General features: G+C 41.4%; 1 protein-coding gene across 1 annotated transcript in view; it reads right to left on the bottom strand.

Moving 5' to 3' along the window:
- Positions 1 to 18,573, bottom strand: part of RFX6 (regulatory factor X6) — a 337,979-nt gene that overhangs the window by 117,212 nt on the left and 202,194 nt on the right. The window contains exons 8-10 of the mRNA XM_069236757.1: positions 13,021 to 13,098; positions 4,379 to 4,492; positions 2,010 to 2,059 (exon numbers count right to left, since the gene is read on the bottom strand). Coding sequence (XP_069092858.1) covers positions 2,010 to 2,059; positions 4,379 to 4,492; positions 13,021 to 13,098 — 242 coding nt within the window. The remainder of the gene's footprint in view (positions 1 to 2,009; positions 2,060 to 4,378; positions 4,493 to 13,020; positions 13,099 to 18,573) is intronic.

Genomic DNA, 18,573 nt, shown 5'->3' with positions numbered 1-18,573 from the left:
CCGACCCTGGCCCCGGCGGTCTGAGACCGCCGGGGTTAGAATGAGGGCCTTAATCTCTTATTCTGAGATCCTTTTTTCACTTGCACTTTGTTGTTTAAATCTTTGTTGGATCTGCACTCTTGCACCTTGTTGTGTATATCTTTGGTGGGCCTAGTCTTTTCTGCAGGGTCATCTTCAAACGCTTTACCTTCCTTCTCTCATTTTTACTGCATTTGCATTTGTTGGCTATAGGACTCTATGCACTTTATCACTGCTAACCAGTGGTAAGGTACTTGTGCTCTCTGCTTAAAACCTGGTAACATTGGCTTATGCTCAATTGGCACATTTAATTCACTTAAAGGTTCCTAGTAGAGTGCAATATGTGCCCAGGCACTGTAAACTAACTGCTACCATGTCTCAGGCCTGCCATTGCAGAGTCTGTGTGTGAAGTCTGAACTGTCATTTCAACCTCACAAAATAAATGTTTTGCCAGGCCCATACCTTCCCTTTTAATACATAGAAGTCACACTTAAGGTAGGCCCCGGTCAGCCCCAGGGCACGGTACAGTGTATTAAAAAAGTTGGACATATACTTCTAGCTTTTACATATCCTGATAGTGAAAATCAGTTATATCCGTTTTTCACTAGTGCAAGGCCTATTTCTCCAATAGAATAATATTGTGCCTGCCTTATTACATTTTTATAAGTGACAATTTCAAATGGGAAGAGATAGCCCAGTCATGTTTGGTGTCCCTGCAATCACAATTTGAAATGCTAACTTGTGGTGAAGTCGGATTTTTTATCACAATTTTCAAAAAGCCACTTTTCGCAATTTGACATTATTTTGCACTTAGCACTTTTTTTGTTTATAGCCTGGCCTGGGTCAAATGACTATGTGTGCCCAACAGTTAGACTTTGTGAATTCCTCCCAGACAGTCACACAGAAGAGATTTAGTAAGCCTGAGTTGGCCATCTGCTGACATGATGGGGAGACTGAGCTAAGCGCAGCTTCAGTTACACCTGAATAGCCTGTGCTCTGCCTTCACACAAAGTGCCTAACAACCCAGAATTGTCATTTCAATCAGCCTGGAGCCAGGGCTGGGGAGACAGGAAATTCCTTGCACTTCAAAGCCACTGTCTGGAAGCTTCTCCTACCTTCCAGAAACAGGGCACTTGCTTATCAAAGAAGGACCTATATACACACGTCATTCATCATCATAGTATTTGGCCCTCCTACTTGTACATTTATGTTTCCATTTGGATTCTAATGTGGACCTAGCAGTACCCATTGATGTGGAGACTGTGGCTCACAAAAATTAATATTGTGGGCCAGGTTACATCCACACCTCTGCTTTGGACACTAAGACACCAGAAGTAAATGATCTCTGTTGTCACATTTGGAGTACTGTAACATCTGATTGCCCTGCGTCCCTCCGACCTGGGTCCCGCTGACCTGGAGTTCTTACACTATTGCTATATTATGTATCTGAACAAAACAAGTAATACCTGTGAAGATTTCATCATTAGAGCAAGCTCCAAGTTGTAGGGTTAATAGTGGCCCTACTTCTGATTGTGTACATGTAGGAGATGCATTTGCTTCACTTTATTTTTCCTTCCTGCAAACATATGCATGAGCAGTTTGGGTAAGTACATTTTTATTACAGAATCTTGCACCGTGGCAACTCCTTCTACTTGTTAATCAGTAATAGTTTCCCGTTTATATGTTGTCCCAGAACTAGGCAAAATGCTAGTGTAATTGTGACAACAATCGGCTCGGTGTAGTAGTTTACTCTGCGTGTATGTTGCAACACATTTGATAAAGTAGTTAAAATTCATAATTACACCAGAAATTACTCTGCAAATAATGTGACGGGTTATATTACTTGCCTACAGTATGGACAGACGTCGGTATAATCCAACATATTTTTCAGATCACGTTTCTTTTCATGGAGAAGTCTGTGCATCATATTGCCTTATTCACCTAAAGGTATCTTATAGGTATAATTATATAAGTTTTAGGCGCAGTCTTACCTTTCCGGCATTTCTTGCATTGTTGCTGGAATAAGAACATCTGTAAGAACCTTCAACAAAGAAAATACTTAGATATGTGTTGCTTAAAGCTGCATGAAGAAGAGTGCCGGTTATAAGACAACAAAAGTACTTTTTTGCAGAATTCCATGCATGTTTCAAATAATAAAATGATTATTTAAACTTTCAAACCCAACATATTCGAAAAATTTAAAATAAATTATTTAACAGAATAAGACAAAATAAGACATTCCCCTTCACCCTTCCCAGCACATGAACGGTGCATTGATAACAAATGCAGCCACAGCATATTGTTTACTATTTGTGTACACATGGATGGGAAATGTAAAAGCTTAAACCCTGTGGCACATGACCTATGATTTACAATTGAATTAAGGTTGTACAGGACTTTGTGGCTTTTTGCTTATATATCTGCAAATGTTTCCCATACATTTCCTTCTCCCTGGAATGCAGCACGCTTTCCAGAGTGATCCATGATCCCTCCTTGGACCTATTTCCTGACGCCCTCCCAATTCAGTCTGAATAAGCCCACAGAAAAAAAATTGCTTTGCAGAAGAAACATATTTTCTTTTATTTTTCTCAGATACCTACTGGCCCGATCATGCAAAGTTCTGCTTCTATGCACTAACCCAGATCCTAGTACTAACATCCAGAGAGTTTGTATGTATCCCGTGTAGTATACACATTGTGTGCATGAGTTATGGAAGCCTGAAGGTACCGTTTTGGAAGCCCCTGGCCGATTTGAGTGGAAAAAATGGAGATGACGTTATTTTCCCAGGCAGTAGAAGTGTACTGCTGACCTTCCTGAAGCTGGAGGGAGGAGACCTAGACTGTGAAACAGGAAAAGGGGGACAGCACTGCTTTATTCAATTCTTTAGAAATTCTATTAGGTCCATTAGCGGAGGGGGAAACCCTGGAGGTCCCAAATTGTAAAAAAAAATGTAAATGATTCCTCCGCTATGGAAAAAAAACTGCCAGCGTCATTAGTCCCATCCTGGACCTCCTCAGTCCTCAGATGAACCCACAGAATGTCCATGTGATGAGTGAGAAGGGCCAAGATGGGTACAAACTACTCGGAGGTGAATGTTTGTAATACATTGACGACTAATCTGCAAGAGAGGAGGTTTGCAATTGAGTTGCAATAACGGGGTAGCTCAGCTAATTTAATTTGTACAGCAAGATATCTCGCCTCATAACCACACATTCACATAAAAAGGTTGGGCTCACTACAACTTTTGAGCTGCTTCAGCTGGAAACCATGCATTCTGAAGTCTGCAGGTTATACAGAAGATGCATTTTACACCAAACCTGCCACATTATAACTATATGGAATTTCCACAGATTACAAAACCAATGTCTCTCTCTGCCTGATATTGCCTATTGATTCTTACTCTTCCGATTATCACTGACGCTTCTATTCAGAGTACTATTGTTTTCAAATGTTTCTCACAATGTTGTCTCCTTTTGAACTCTATCCTGTCCTACTTGTGTGACCTTCAGTCTTTTGACGAACAACCATATATAGCCACCCTAAAACATGTACTACTTGGCGTGTTCCGTAAAACAGGGATTAGAGCCAAATCATTCTGATAGTTTACATGAGACAGGAACATGAAATCATACATGATGCTAATTTATAACAGGAGTGTGTAAGGTTAACATTTTGCTGCCAGAGTTGCGTAAAGGGATTCACACTTTGTGAATTTTACAATTCTCCACTCGAAAAACAAACTTTTTAAATTATGTACAAAAACTTCCTTTTCCATGATAATTTACCCGATATCATTGGTTTGCTTTTGTGCTGCAAAATCTACATATACCACGACCTCTGATATGCATTTATCCTGCTTTATTTTAAACCTCTGGTAACTTTGGAAAGTTTACTCTTTTCAAGACTATAAAAAAAGTTCATGAAATGCACTAACTTAGCCATTTTCCCTTTATAAATGTACTTATGAAATGATATCCTTTAGCAAAGCAAAGGATGCACTCTGGCAGGTGTGATTTTATGTTCCCTATTTTGTGGCGGATGGCATCTGTGAAATAATATATTTCTACACTTGAAAAATCTAAACGTTATGGCAAGTGAAATGGTTGGACAAAAATATAATAAATGCGCTCTTTCTGTGTTTGCAGACCCAGTACCCCTTCTCTTTTTGAACCCCATGCGAGTCCAAGGGGCGTAAAGCAGGCCTCTGTAGCCAATGTGGTGCAGCCCCCCCAAAAACTTTCAGAGGGGCCCCAGTACTTCAGGGGGCATTCATGAGGGATTTCCCATCACTTTGCATTACACCTCATGTGCAACCATATCTTTGTACAACTTCCATTCGTTCCAGAGTGAATCCACATACCTTGTAGAGAATGGAGTCACATACACAGAAGATATCTACGATAACTGGGTTTTCAAGCAAGGGGAGAAGATGATCAGGCATTCCTTGCCAAAAATGTAATATGAAATGCTGAATCTGAAACAGATAAAAACAGGAATATCTTTAAAGAACAAACTAATAGACATTGTATGGGTAAGAAGCTTGCCATTTTGTTATGACGGTTTGGTCTGATGAAGAGTATGAAACAAATGCAATGGTCATTTGGAGTCTATGTGATAATCTATAAAATAATTAAAGATGTCCACAAGTTACTAACATGCCCACAGGGCTGATCTACCAAAAAAAACAAAATGCCATAGCTCAAAACGATATTTGCACAAGCCCATTTTGTGGTGTGCATATAAAAAAATGTTTACGTCTAAAAAAATCGGAAAAAAGGGGTCTGAAAGTTGATCTGTTCTGGCCATTAGTTTCACATTTCTAATTAAAAAATCACAAGCAACTACTGCTATGCAGCTAATAAATTCTACAATCCCAGTGTGGCTTGCTGTCGTATTCTGGAGCTACAACGATATATCCAGTATGAACATATAAAACCTCATATTTTGAAAACTTCCACATGTTAATCATGTTCAATTCACTCCATATCTTGAAAACTAGTTGTTCTCAGTTTCAGCTCTGGTGCAAAGGTTTTTCTATGCGATAGAAGTAGAAAAACAATAAAAACCATTGTTGTCTCGCTTTTTGATCACTCCTAAGCAGCTTTCAAGGTCTTTCTGAAGAGGGATCTTATTTATTGGAGCAAAAGCATCGATTATGCATTTCTCATCTGCCACAATTCCAAAATTCTTCAGAATATGGTAAAGACTTAAACGGTATTACATTGAATCAGAGACCACGACTTCAGAAATGCCAACGACTAATGAATCATATGGTTTGACACTGTTGGTGCAATTGTTAGTAGCTAAAATATGCTCACCCCAATGCATCCAAAGAGGTCTTAAAAAGGGTTCAGTCTCTCAATAAAAAGAGGACACATATTCAACACAACATTGGTTAAAATAGAGCACATTGCCCTGCGTGCACAAAAGCTCAATACAGGTATCACTATTAAACAGCAGACCAAGGAGGCTGCATAGTGATTCAGGATACGATTGGCAAGTGGCACCTTCCACAGAGCTACTGAACTTGCGTACACGCAGGCATCCTCAGTCAAAACAAATCCTGATTCCTGAACAAACTATGACCCAGAATATCAGCTAAGTATACCCTGCAACAATGTACAAACAATGGCATAATCTCCTGGAAAGCTGATCATTCCAGGATGTATATCTGTTTTAAGACCAATGTGTCAACTCACTGATATATTTATAAAACCATTTGCTCAACAACAAGGACCTACATCAGAGACAGTACAAATTTGATTAATGTGATTAAGGGCTGTTAGACCCCAATCTGGGGAGGGGGGCATGGGGCAGACAGGGACAACTGCAGACTAACTGTGAGAGTTGAAGTTGTTTGCATTAGTTGTCCTGTGGTCTATTTTAGTATGGCCCTGCAAAGTGGGTCAAGTACAACATTTCGGCGCTTGATTCAAAAAGTTGCAAGGGAAACAGTCAATGGCTTCTCAGGAAGATAATGTGGGGAACAAGAATTAGAACTCAAAAACCAACCAACAGACACAATAATGTGCTGTCCAGCCCATTGCTCTTTTTTGTATCAAATAAAGTACTTTAATGACGCACAGTTGCATAATGCTACACAGTGTAATTAAGCAAACTCAATGCTTTGTTAAAATCCTTCTTGTGATCTTGAGGCCATACACCCTTTGGTATCTCCCACTAAAGGAGCTCTCCAACATCTGGCACTTAATCTGGGACTCATTGCCAGCTAGGCACAGGTGCAGATCCCTCAAATACCCGAAGGTGTTTATGCACCCAACAGTTCAATTCACTTTTCACCTTGAAATATTCGGAAAAAAAAGTCCTACAGTCCGATATAGAGTTTGGAGGATGGGTACTCCATCACAAATCTGATAGATACCCTGCCCATCTTATTACAAATGCATTATACCTGATTATATGTGACAGAGTACCCATCCTCTAAACTGTAGGTCAGATCCTTAATTTGTTTCGCTGGCATCAAACCGCTATTCAGTGTATTATTTGCACATAGGTCTCAGGGCCAGTTTATCTGCATCTTGGAGTGGGACAGTTTGTGATGGACATGTGAACTGGTCCTGATCCTCCAACAGCGGAGTCTCATTTTTTGGGGCTGCCATGGCATCCATGTATGGAACCTGAAGACACAGGGATTTCAGTAAAGTGGCTCCCTCCAGCAGCTCTCATCTTTGGCAACTGTGACCTCCGTAAACCAGGTGCAGAAGAGACACTAGCATACCAGATGAGGCCTCCAGACCCATCCTAATTCATGGATGAGTCTGGCAACTGGAGCCTCCAGATCGATGAGGGTGCACACCTTGGCATTGTTAGAGTACTCATTTTCTAATGTTGGTTGCAGCAGCACCAGTTTCTAAGCCAAGATGGGCTGACATTCTCAATAATTTTTTTTGTAGAAGGCTCGATGTGGTACATTATGAGAACAATGACCGGCTCCAAGCAGAATTATCTAAAACAAGGGCACAATGCAGTGCGAGATCTCTCCAAATGGCTGTCACCAGCCTTCCTGAATCAATAATCAAGGACATACAAAAGGATAGGCCTGTCTAGAAACTTTCTCACCTTGAACAACAGAAACTGCAGTCCCACCTCTCACCACTATTATCTCCCATATGGCAATACTCAGGAAGAACCGATCAGCAGCACATTGCTAACAAGGTCTTCACTAAATTTCTAAGATGAGCACTATCTCAACCATCTTCCATTTCACTGTCTAGGACTCCACCCAACAGCAACAGGAATGAAGTCATTACCCTTCCACTTTCCGGGGAAGCTGTATCAGTCCTACATCTGGTGCAATTCTAAACCAGGAACATTCAAAATGGATCCCTTGAGTCCAGTACTCAGACTCTCACCGCATACAGACCTCTACTACCATAAAAGTCTAATGATGATGATGAAACAGGATTTGTGGAGGGTGCAGCTACTTCAAAGAGTGTCCCAGTGCTATGGCAAGGGAGAAAGCAGTTGGCTCTGAGAGAAGAGCCAAATTTTCAGGTTCTTTTTAAACTGCTGTTCAGATTCCGTTTGATGGAGATCAAGGGGAAGTTTGCTCCAGGCTCAGGGGTCTAGACAGGAAAAAGAGCCACTGCTTGTTTTAAACTGGCAGATCCTGGATACTAAGGCCAGCGTACTATTGGAAGAACTCAACTTCCTGTTAGGTAGATATGAGGGTATCCTAGATAAAAAATCACTAGGACCAGATGTGATGAAATTTGAGCTCTTAGGTGAATATTAAGGATCAAGTGGGTGTCTGCATTTTGTACTACCTGTAACATATTTACTAAGTACTTTGGGAAACCAAAATATAAAGCAGTTGCGAAATCCAGTCTAGTCATCATGAGTAGTAAGATGACTGTATTCCTGGCTGTGAGGGAAAGAAAGTGCAGAAACGTTTTTGCAGTATGTAGTAGTCCAAAGCAGGTCTTCACCCCAAGATTTCTAACCACCTCTGATTGGGGGCCTAGTGGGGGTACTCCATCCGGTCCAAAAATCTGCCAGTCTATTGAAAAGTTGCAGCCAGCGGAGAGTACCTTGATTTTACCTGAATTGTACTTCAGCTGATTCATGCACGTACATTAGAAGATAACAGCTAGATAAGGTTTAATAGAATCTAGTCAGATATCCTCTCTTTTACTATAGGAGAAAAAAGCTGTGTGCCATTCACATAGTAGATTATTTTGGCACCTAAGGATTCCACCAGGGAAGCCAGCATTGTCAAGTAGATGTTACCTAGTGTGGGGCTCAGGGCAGAGCCCTGAGGTTACCCAACAGTAAGTCTTTTTGTAACCGAAGAGAAGGGGGCTACCACACTTCCTGACCTCTATCTTCCAAGAAGGACTTTAGTAACTCCACATATTTTAGCAGATTAAGATATTCCAATAAAGATAGCAACATTGCCATGCATAGTCAATAATCAAATCACAGGTGATATCAAAAATACAAATATAAAGTACCATCCAGATTTCTGACCACATGCCCACCTAGCACTGGACCCAGCCATCTCAGCTGCACCATAATCAACACCCGCTCTCTCATCAAACATGCAGTGGAAATCTGGGACCTGCTCGACTCCATTGCTCCAGATGTCGCCTTCTTCACCGAAACCTGGATGGCCCACCCACCTCAGCCCCGAACATTGCCACTGCCATTCCCGACAGCTACAAAATCATCCACAAGGACAGCATCAACCGACAGGGATGAGGCATCGCCATCATTCACAGAAACACCCTCTGCCTCACTACTAGCTCTGACGACCTTTGAGCATAAATGAGGTACTATAACATATTATGAGCTAACAAGTAAACTGGTCACTAGAATGTCTTGGAATGAGATTTTCTAGATTACTGATTAACGCAATGATGAATCACAAGAAAAAGCGTGCAGTTGTGTATGATTACTTTATTTTTTGTTATTGCAAAAAAAAAAAAAAAACTGCATTTTTAGAAATTAATTGTTAAGCTTAAGTATAAATAAAAAAAACTCCAAAGGAGGTAGCTCCCCAATATACGATTTCAACAGATCATATTATTGGAAAAATAGAAAAAGAAACATTGATATAAAATATACCAACAAATGGTTTAAATTGCCATATGTAATGATTTTACTTCACATGTGTAGAACATTTAAAGAAGAGAAGAACGGATATAATAACAGTCTGATCATAATATCAAACAATATCAATCAAATGCTTTTCACCAGTACCATGAATCACTTTCAATCACAACAAAAATTTGAGACAGATATTTCTTTGTTTTTAAATCTGTACAACTTGGTTGATTGAAGAGACATGTAAAGTGGCATTACACTTATAATACCTGACCCATTATAAGGGGGTCAGATCAGTATCCCAGGGGATACTGTCTTGTCTGACTCCATAAGGCCTGGTGTTTCAAAACCTGGGATTCCTTCATGCAGGAACACCAAGCCCAGATACAGACACACACCTGGAAAAATTACCTGAGAGAGCTGGGCCACTGGTCCTGAGGTAGCTGAACTTGGCTGCTAGTCAACTTCCTCCAGTGTTCCTCTGCAGTTCTCCCCCAAGTCGCCTGAAGCCTGCCCTGATGTGAGACACATTCAAACTCCTCCTCCCTACCTCTGGCCCCCACACAGCAATCAGATGTGGCCCGATCATATTTACCACCCATTCTGAGCAAGTGATAAATATGAGCAGAAAGGTCTCTGGAACTGGGCGAAATCTGTAGGAAAGAACTTTGTATTTCTGATTCCAACAGGTTATTTTCCATTCAAGGAACTTTAATTCATAATGATTGAATACTGGCCATCCATCTGTCCTTCATTCCTTCTTTTGTGTTGTGTCCTGACCCATCTGTATTTTGCAGGACAGTATGTTCTCCTCTGTGTGGGTTGTATGTGTGTTAGTTTAGGGACATGGGTTTCTGTAGCTTAATGGCTTATCTTATGTTTTTTCTAGTAATTCCCTGTCATGAGTCCTAAAAACACCCCCTCCTCCAAAAAATATACCTCCTACCTCTCCTCCTTCATCTTTCATTCCCCTGCAGCTCATTTTTCTCTTACTGCTAACCAGACTTCCAAGTTTGGCTACCAACTTCCACATTGTTTTAAGAAAGATCATTTAATCCATATGTTTACTTCCTCATTCCATCTTCTTTGAGTTCTCCTTTCCACCTGTCATATCTTGTACTCTGAAATTACCCTAAAGGAGCATAAAGACCTCTACATGTGAACGACATAAAATAAAACATGCCAATTGGCCTGTGTGGCTAAGTGACAACATATCCTACGGTATGTATTTATGAATGCCAATATGTCTGTGTGCCTTCGTGCCCATTTGTCAGCTGGTTTATGTGTGTGAATAGCTATTCATCTGTTGGTCTGTGTGTGCATAGATGTCTGCACATTACTCTATCATATTTGCATGTATGTAGTGTCTCTCTCAGTATGTGCATGGATGCTGTGGGTAGTTCTGCATTCATTTCTATACTTTACAAAAATAACCCATTTGCTTTTGTCAAATCCTAGGTACATCTGTATGCATGACAACTTCCCTTTCTAGAGCCTTGAGCAAGGTCAAAACTTGGGATAGGGAGGTGGGGAGACATTAACTGACACATTCCTCTGTACTGAATTTACCTTGCTCCGCATGGACCACATCACTGGACTGTCTTCCATGTTCAGATTTTGCACATGGCTCTGCTACATTTGTGCAATCTCCGATGCATGCACACAGAACCAATAGCACTAGCTTGCATTCATTCTAGAAATGGAGCCATGCACAAAATATACTTCTTTACAATCTGTGCCAGGGCAGTTTGGAAAAGCAGCTGTCAATTATGGCTTTCAGGACATCTTTATCATGAAGGATATGCATGGATTTCAACTTATATTGGTCTCTGGAAATAGTTTATTAGATATTTTATTGAGTCACTATTTGAGAAAATTCTTATATAACGATTAGCAGAAAGCCATTAAAACAGCTTTTCTCTGTAAAAGAATGAGATTTGAAGCGTTGCTTGGTAGTTTAATTTTATTGTATTGCATGAATCTGACACATCAGATTTCTGTTAACAACTTTTAATGCCAATTCCACAATGCCATTTTTGTATACTTTAATATAAAATTGATGAGGTGGTTTTGAATTTTAACTATGTATTAGAATGATGTTGCTGAGGTTCTAGGCCTGCTGTCTGTAATGTCCAAATGGCAGTTGATGCAAGTGAATGGTATTGAGGGTCACAGGTTTTGCTGCTGAAAAAAACCTCTTCAAATCAGTACTCTTGTGTAACCTGATTTTATTCACCACACATTTTGGAGACAAAGGTGGAATATGTACCCATGCGCGCAAGTTACCTTTTGAGATGATGAGAGGGAGACAACAAGGTACACAATTGGTTGTTTTCTTGGTTGCAGAGGTTTCAATGAAAGGATTTATAAGTGTGGGGGATTGGGAGAAGGTGAAACCAGGTGGTGTTGGATGTGGATTTGTCTAAATTTAGAGGACTGTATAGGGTGGAAAAGGTAGGTGGCAATTGGGTAAAGCAGGACAACGGTCAAACAAGGAATTTAAAGAGAGTGGCTTTGTTTCACAGGATTGGCAGGGGTCCTGTTCTTGAGAAAGAAAAGGAAGAGGAATGTTGTTGTTGATAAAGGATTGTGATTTTCGGGGGGATGTAGATAGTGAAAGAAGCGGTTACGGGAGTGTGGTTGGTGACTTTGGGATTCTAATTCTGGTGATTCTAATCCTTCTGCTTCTGGCGGTGTGGTGCCCATTGGATGGGTGGTGAGATTCCACAGTCTGCCGGGGTTGTTGGGGGATTTTGTGTGGTTGAGTTATCCTGCACACTGATTTTGTTTCCTTATTAGCAGTTGTATTTTGTGGTAGTTTCTTGTGTTTTTTTTGTATTTGTTAGTTTTTGGGAAGTTTTATATTGTTATATTATTGTGGCATCTGTCTGTTGTGTTTTGTCGGTGTGCTTTGTCGGGGTTGTATAATTTGTCTCTTTTATATTTTGGGAAGGAATGGGGATGTGTTGTATACTTTAGTATGGCATTGAAGGGGTGTTATGTAATCTGAACAATGTATTAGAATGTTGCTGCTGAAGTTCTAGACTTGGGCCCATATTTATACTTTTTTAGCACTGCATTTGCATCATTTTTTGACGCAAAAGCGGCGCAAATTTACCTTACTTAACTTTTGTAAGTTTGTACTAGTTTTGCATCAAAAAATGACGCAAATGTGGTGCTAAAAAAGTATAAATATGGGCCTTGTTGTCTGGAATGTCCAAGTGGTGTGAATGCCTAGTATTGGTTGTCAGCACTCATGTGTAGCCTGCTATTATTCACCACACGTAATATAATGTTAAAAGCTACAAATGAAATTGAACTCACTTGCATCATTCCATGACATATGATTTAAGTCACCCTCTAAACCTAGCTTAAACGTTTCACTGATAGTGTGTATTCTCAAAAAATATACTTCAGAAAAAAACTCCTTACCACGTCCAGTGTCAGTCAAACTTTGCTCTTTGGCCTATATATTCAATGTAAGTGCAACAAATATGATTATTGTTTGAGGTTTCACCCATGCCATTAGATTGTCCAGCCTGCCGAGCCTCACATAGATGTGGACACCTTTTTTAAAGCTTAAGCAGCAGTCAGCGTTCTTCCATGCAGATACACATTCTTGTGACTATAAGGCAACAAAAGGTGTATTGACACATTTCTTCTAGTGAATCCCAAGGAGATCCAATAAATATGCTTGCGCTTAAGCATCATATTGAACATATGCAAAAGTGAAGTTTAATTCCAATAAAGGATATTTTTAATTTCTTTCTACACATGACACTATGACCCACTGTATATGTTGCCTGTGATGAGGTGGTTCAAATTTACCCTGCTACAGTCTATTTTCGCTATGTGCCATGAAAAACCAAATGCAGTTCTGAGAATTTACAAAAATAGATATTCATTTGTGTTTTTTAAACCAATGAAGAAACTTACCTCTTCAAAATTTCCATTAATTGCATTGTCAAGAACACACTGGCAGTGGGTTTTGTACATCATGATAAGTGTATCCACCTGTTTCAAAGAGAAATTCAAGTAAATTATGTTAAATATATAATGTAGAGTTTCTTAGATTAAACATATTTGTTGAAACATAAACAGTTTCTGTCTTATTTTTCAATCATACATTGAAATGTTTTCCCTACATTTGATCATACCACATTTCTTTGAATTTGGCCATGAACAAGCAATTGCTTTAAAAACTGTGGGCCTCATTTACAAGAATCTGACGCATCAGCCCCAATGCATCAGATTTCTTGTGCTGCCCTACGATCCCCTATTGATGCCATGAATGCACTGTATGTACAAAATAGAGCTCTATGGCGCAGGTTTTCAAAGATGTGTCAGAAATTCCAACTAATCTGTTGGCACTAAACTCATGCATTGCTGGACTAACGTAAAAAAAATGACACTACTCCAGCAATACAAGGAGGTCCCCATAGAGAAAAGCCTTGTGCCAATTTTACGCCTGCTCTGAGAAGACTAGAAAATTCTCATGCAGTGAAGTCGCAGAATGACGCAGTGAAATGTTGTCAATTTCACTGCTTCGGTTCCGCATGGCTTTTCTCATGGGAATGTCTACCCTGCATACAGTATACCTCGCAAAGGTATAATGTGATGCAAGGGTTTACAACTGACGCATTGGGCCCAATGCATCAGTTTGAATATCTGGGGCAGTGTAGAGCACTGCTACTGCCACCGCTGCGCCAAAACAAAATGACACAACAGTAGCACAAAGGCCTTGTAAATGAGGCCTCAGTTTCTCATGTGTAATGTAGCAAAATACAATTTGCCCAAACAATGCACAAGGGAGTTTTTGAATTCCACAACATGGGTGTAAATACAATTTGCTTGTGTTATTCCATGCTTCTTGCTCAGATACTGGAAGCACAAACTCAATGGGAGCATAACAATCAGGAATTGTGTAGCCACGTTCTGGCATCCAGATTAAGCACAACTATGTAAATGGTCCTCAGTAATAGAAGATTTAGAGCTGATTCACCAAAGCATTTATGGTTACTGGAAGTAGAAGTACAAGAGTAGTCTTTTACACTAAGATGCCATTGTGAACTGTCCACTCGTTGTCTAACTACCAATTCATAAAAGTGCATAGTGGGCCCTGTCATTTCTGTTTTTAAAATTTGTATATGAATTTTTCCTAAATATTCAATTTTTGTACCCATTTGAGATGTTTTGTGGCCGATCCAGAAAGTGCTCACATTGGTGGGTGCTTGTCCTTGTAAACAAGAAGTGATCATACAGAACTTCCACCAGTAGCATGAGATTTTCATACAAACATGTCCCCTCTGAGGGGTAGTTTTGTGGGGTTTCCTGGTTGGGTACACCAGATAAAGTTAGGGAACAGCATAAACTGAGTGGTTTCTTTGCATTCACCAAACGTGTCTAGGTAGCTTCTCATCCTTAAAATCCTCTTGCATTTACCTTGTAAAGGGAAGGTCTAAATCTATATCCAGATTGGAAATAAATTTGGATTACCCAAACGATTATGGAGTTATTGGGGAAGGATGTTTTATGTGAGGGCGCATGCTTGTGTATGCAAAAACTACAATATGTTTCTTTTCTCAGTCATGAACAAAAAGTGCTGCCATTATGTTTACATGTGTGGAAATTGTTACCCCAATGAGAACAACTGTGTGACAGTCACAATATCCTAGTAGTAATCCAGGAATCCAGTGAGAATGTCTACACAGTCAACAATGTACTCCTAGAATTGGTATTACCATACAGGACTACATTTCAGATTTCCCTTCAGGTTTTGTGAACAGGGCCAAGATAGAATTCCTGAAACAACCTCACAATACACCTATTGTAGAAAAACCATAGGAATTTAACAGTACTAGTCAAGCAAGGATTACACCTTCAGCTATGGATGCGCTGCAGAATACAAAATGCAGGATCCATACTGAGTACGGGAAGGCACTTAAGCCTTATTGTTCCTGCATCATTGCATCTGGTGTGGGTTGCAATTACGACCATCACAGCAGAACTGCTAGGCCATGTACTGATCCCGACCCCTGAATCCTGCCTAATTGGCCTTTGACCCAAAGCCAAGGGAGATAAGCAACTTCACCGGTTTACCTACATTGCATTTGTTCTTTTTAAATGACAGATTGAAGTGCAGTGGAAGGCACCTGTTGCCCCGGACATTGCTAAATGGCTGATGATGTTATTGCAATGGGCACGTGAGGAATCTCATGTACTGCAGTCAATACGCGCTAAAGGGGTGTCGCGGTAGGGGGCAATATCTGGGACACATATTCTGAACATTGAGGCTGAGAATGATACATGAGCACTGTCTTTCTCCCACAGTACAACTACTGTCCAAGGACAGAGCACCTAACCCCTGGGCATTCCGAGCTGCTGTAGCCAGGTGCTGGACATATGGACAGCCCCCACCCTTGGCCACCTGCTCTCCAAACTCTGTTATTGACCTTGTGTTTACAGTTTGTTTAAGACTGATGTACCCCGGACCCAACCCAACACACTTTTGATGTATAGCTTCCTCCCTCCCTCACCTCCCTGTACATTTGTCTCCATAGCGAGAAAGTTCTGGCAAATGGTGAGACAGTATTCTTTGCTTTTTATGTCCGATACTAGAACTTGCTGTTGTTATGTTTTGTTTCAACATGGGTCCATGATGTATGCTATTGTGCTCACTTCACTTCAGCTGTTGCTATGAAATAATAGAAACACATTTTTCAAAAAAAGCCATTTTGTTCCTGCATAACATTCACTCAATGTCTAACCAAATTGTGTCTTATAGCTATTTACCAAGAGGAGTACAATAAAAATATGGTTCCTGCTATTCTGAAAAAGTATCCCCAATCCAGTCCATAGCGAATACTGTTGGATGTCTGACATGACAGTGACTTAATGAGGTACTTTACTGAAACCATAACTAGTCTCCTACTCTTCAGTATTGGGATATTCCCTACGAAAGCCAACCACTGACATGCAACTTTCTGGGTAGCTTGTGAAGAGGTCCCATAAAAATGATGGAAACATGATTCATTTCTTTGCCCAAGTTCAGACTGTGTGCGTGAGAAGGCTATCTTTTTCAGAATTCTATGGCGATGGTCATCCCTGAGCTAAGGAAACCTTCAGACTGTTGCCTGCCGAAAGTACATACTGCAAGACGTAGCCATACACATGTCCCCTCTGAAGCCAGCTGGCAAACCCTGGTCAGTGGTTTCTCCTGTTTGAATGGCTAAATAGCCCGGCTTGTTACAATATGACCGTCCTAGAAATGTACAGGGAATTATTTTCAAAGACATTTTGCAGTACGTAAAGTAGAACTCCTGTAGTATGAATATAGAAAAGTACTCCTGTAGTACTAGTTCTCATTGTGAGTTGGCATCATAATCTTCTCTGTTTGACTTACTACTTGTCTCAGGCAAAGCTGTTTCCTGCTTCTCTTTCTTGCTGACATTCACATTGTCACAAATAATACACACATAGGGGGTCATTACGACCCTGGCGGCCGGCGGTAAGTTGGCGGTAACACCGCCAACAGGCTGGCGGTGTTCCGCCAGCAATTATGACCATGGCGGAAAAGCCACGGCCATACCGCCGGCCCCTCCACTTTCCCGCCAGGTTTCCGCCTGGCGGTCATAATCCCCAGGGCAGCGGTGCAAGCACCGCTGCCCTGGGGATTATGAGTCCCCGACCGCCAGCCTGTCAGTGGCGGTAAACACCGCCATTGAAAGGCTGGCGGTAAGGGGACTTGGGGTGCCCCTGTGGGCCCCTGCACTGCCCATGCACTTGGCATGGGCAGTGCAGGGGCCCTCAGGCATAGCCCCGTCGCGCATTTCACTGCCCGAATTTCGGGCAGTGAAATGCGCGACGGGTGCTACTGCACCCGCTGCACATCAACATTGCCGCCGGCTCTATTACGAGCCGGCTGCAATGTTGATGTGACATTTCCGCTGGGCCAGCGGAAATGTCATAATAGGGAGACAGGAATACCGCCGGCAATGGCGGTATTCTGTCTCCCGCGGCCTCAGCGGTCTTTTTCCAAGACCGCCGAGGTCGTAATGACCCCCATAATCTTCTTGAATTTATTAGAACGTCTGAATGAGTGAGGCATCCTTCTAAATTACTTTCGGATTGTTTCCTTGACCATTAGTAAGAAGTGTGTGCATAGTTTTATTATTATTTTTTTTCCATGAAACAGCATATCCCAACAACCTAAAAATGTGAAATTCAATAGAAATGTAGTGCAACACGCTCACAATGATGGTGTTAGACCACAAAAACCTGCAGCATCGATGTGTGCTGCTAAGCTTATAGACATACGCATTATATGAAAAGGACAGGTGAATACGTCTGCATGCAAAAGAAGCAATGGGAGTATTTAACACTGCACACCTATCCGTGACCTGTAGAGGTAGCTCCACAGGAAGCACCAACTGATTAATGCTAGTACACAGGTGAAGGTATGCCACTGAAAGGTCTAACTAAAGCCTTGTGGCATTACGGAGAAAAAGGATGTCCGGAGTTGTTCTATACTGTCAACAGGTACATCCGCCCCACTCAGGCAAAACATCATCACAACAGCATTTTGCAAAGTCCACAGTGTCCTTTTCGGTTGTTTTGCTACCTGTTTTCATTGTAACAACCTTCCTAAGTACAGGTGGTGAACCTCTGCAACCAGCTGGCCACTTCTTACAAGCTGCACTGCAATCCATTTCTTATGCAGCCACTTATTGCTTTTTTTGGGGGAGTGGTGGCAGAGTCAACACTGCTGCTCCCAAAAGGGTCAGGTGGTAAGAAAAACTACCTTTTGACGGCTAACATCCTCTCTTGGCATTTTCAGTGGGTCCTTAATAATTTACTGCCCCCATCTAATTAACCAATGTGTGTGTGTGTTCGCTGTGTGCTCTGTGCTAGGTTGTAGTTACTTTCTACTCTACGTAGAGGGACATTTGTGGGAAACGAAAAGCTGGAGACCGCATTTGCACACACCACTAGTGCACTCAAGCTGGCTCACACAGATACTCAGAAACAGGCACGCTCACACATAGTCTCACTTGGACAGACTGTAAGGTTCAAACATGCACACTCATGGAGACACAGAACACAATCACAGACGCAAACAAAAACCCTAGCACACACTGACACACAAACAAAAGGCTTTACATACATAAGCACACAATCGGACAGACATGAGCAAATTAACATTGGCTAACAAGTGCACGCTAAAGCCCTCATAAACACAAACATTCATAGATTTAATCCCATTGAAGCGGGCATCGGCTACTGGCCGACGCCCACACACCCTCCTTGGTGTGGGTCACGACCAGTGGCCGACGCCAGGGAGGGGTTTGAAAAATCCTCTGGTGCGTCGCACTGGAGGATTTTTTTTTAAAACCCACTTGGGAGACACGGAAGAGCTTCAATGCCTCCACCCGGCCCCCACCCGCCTCTCTGTGACGCGCTGACGTCACACTTTGTTTCCCCCACCGGAGC

Source organism: Pleurodeles waltl, chromosome 5, assembly GCF_031143425.1.
Source record: "Pleurodeles waltl isolate 20211129_DDA chromosome 5, aPleWal1.hap1.20221129, whole genome shotgun sequence".
NCBI classification, from domain to species: domain Eukaryota; kingdom Metazoa; phylum Chordata; class Amphibia; order Caudata; family Salamandridae; genus Pleurodeles; species Pleurodeles waltl.
This window is presented reverse-complemented; position numbering and strand designations above follow the sequence as displayed.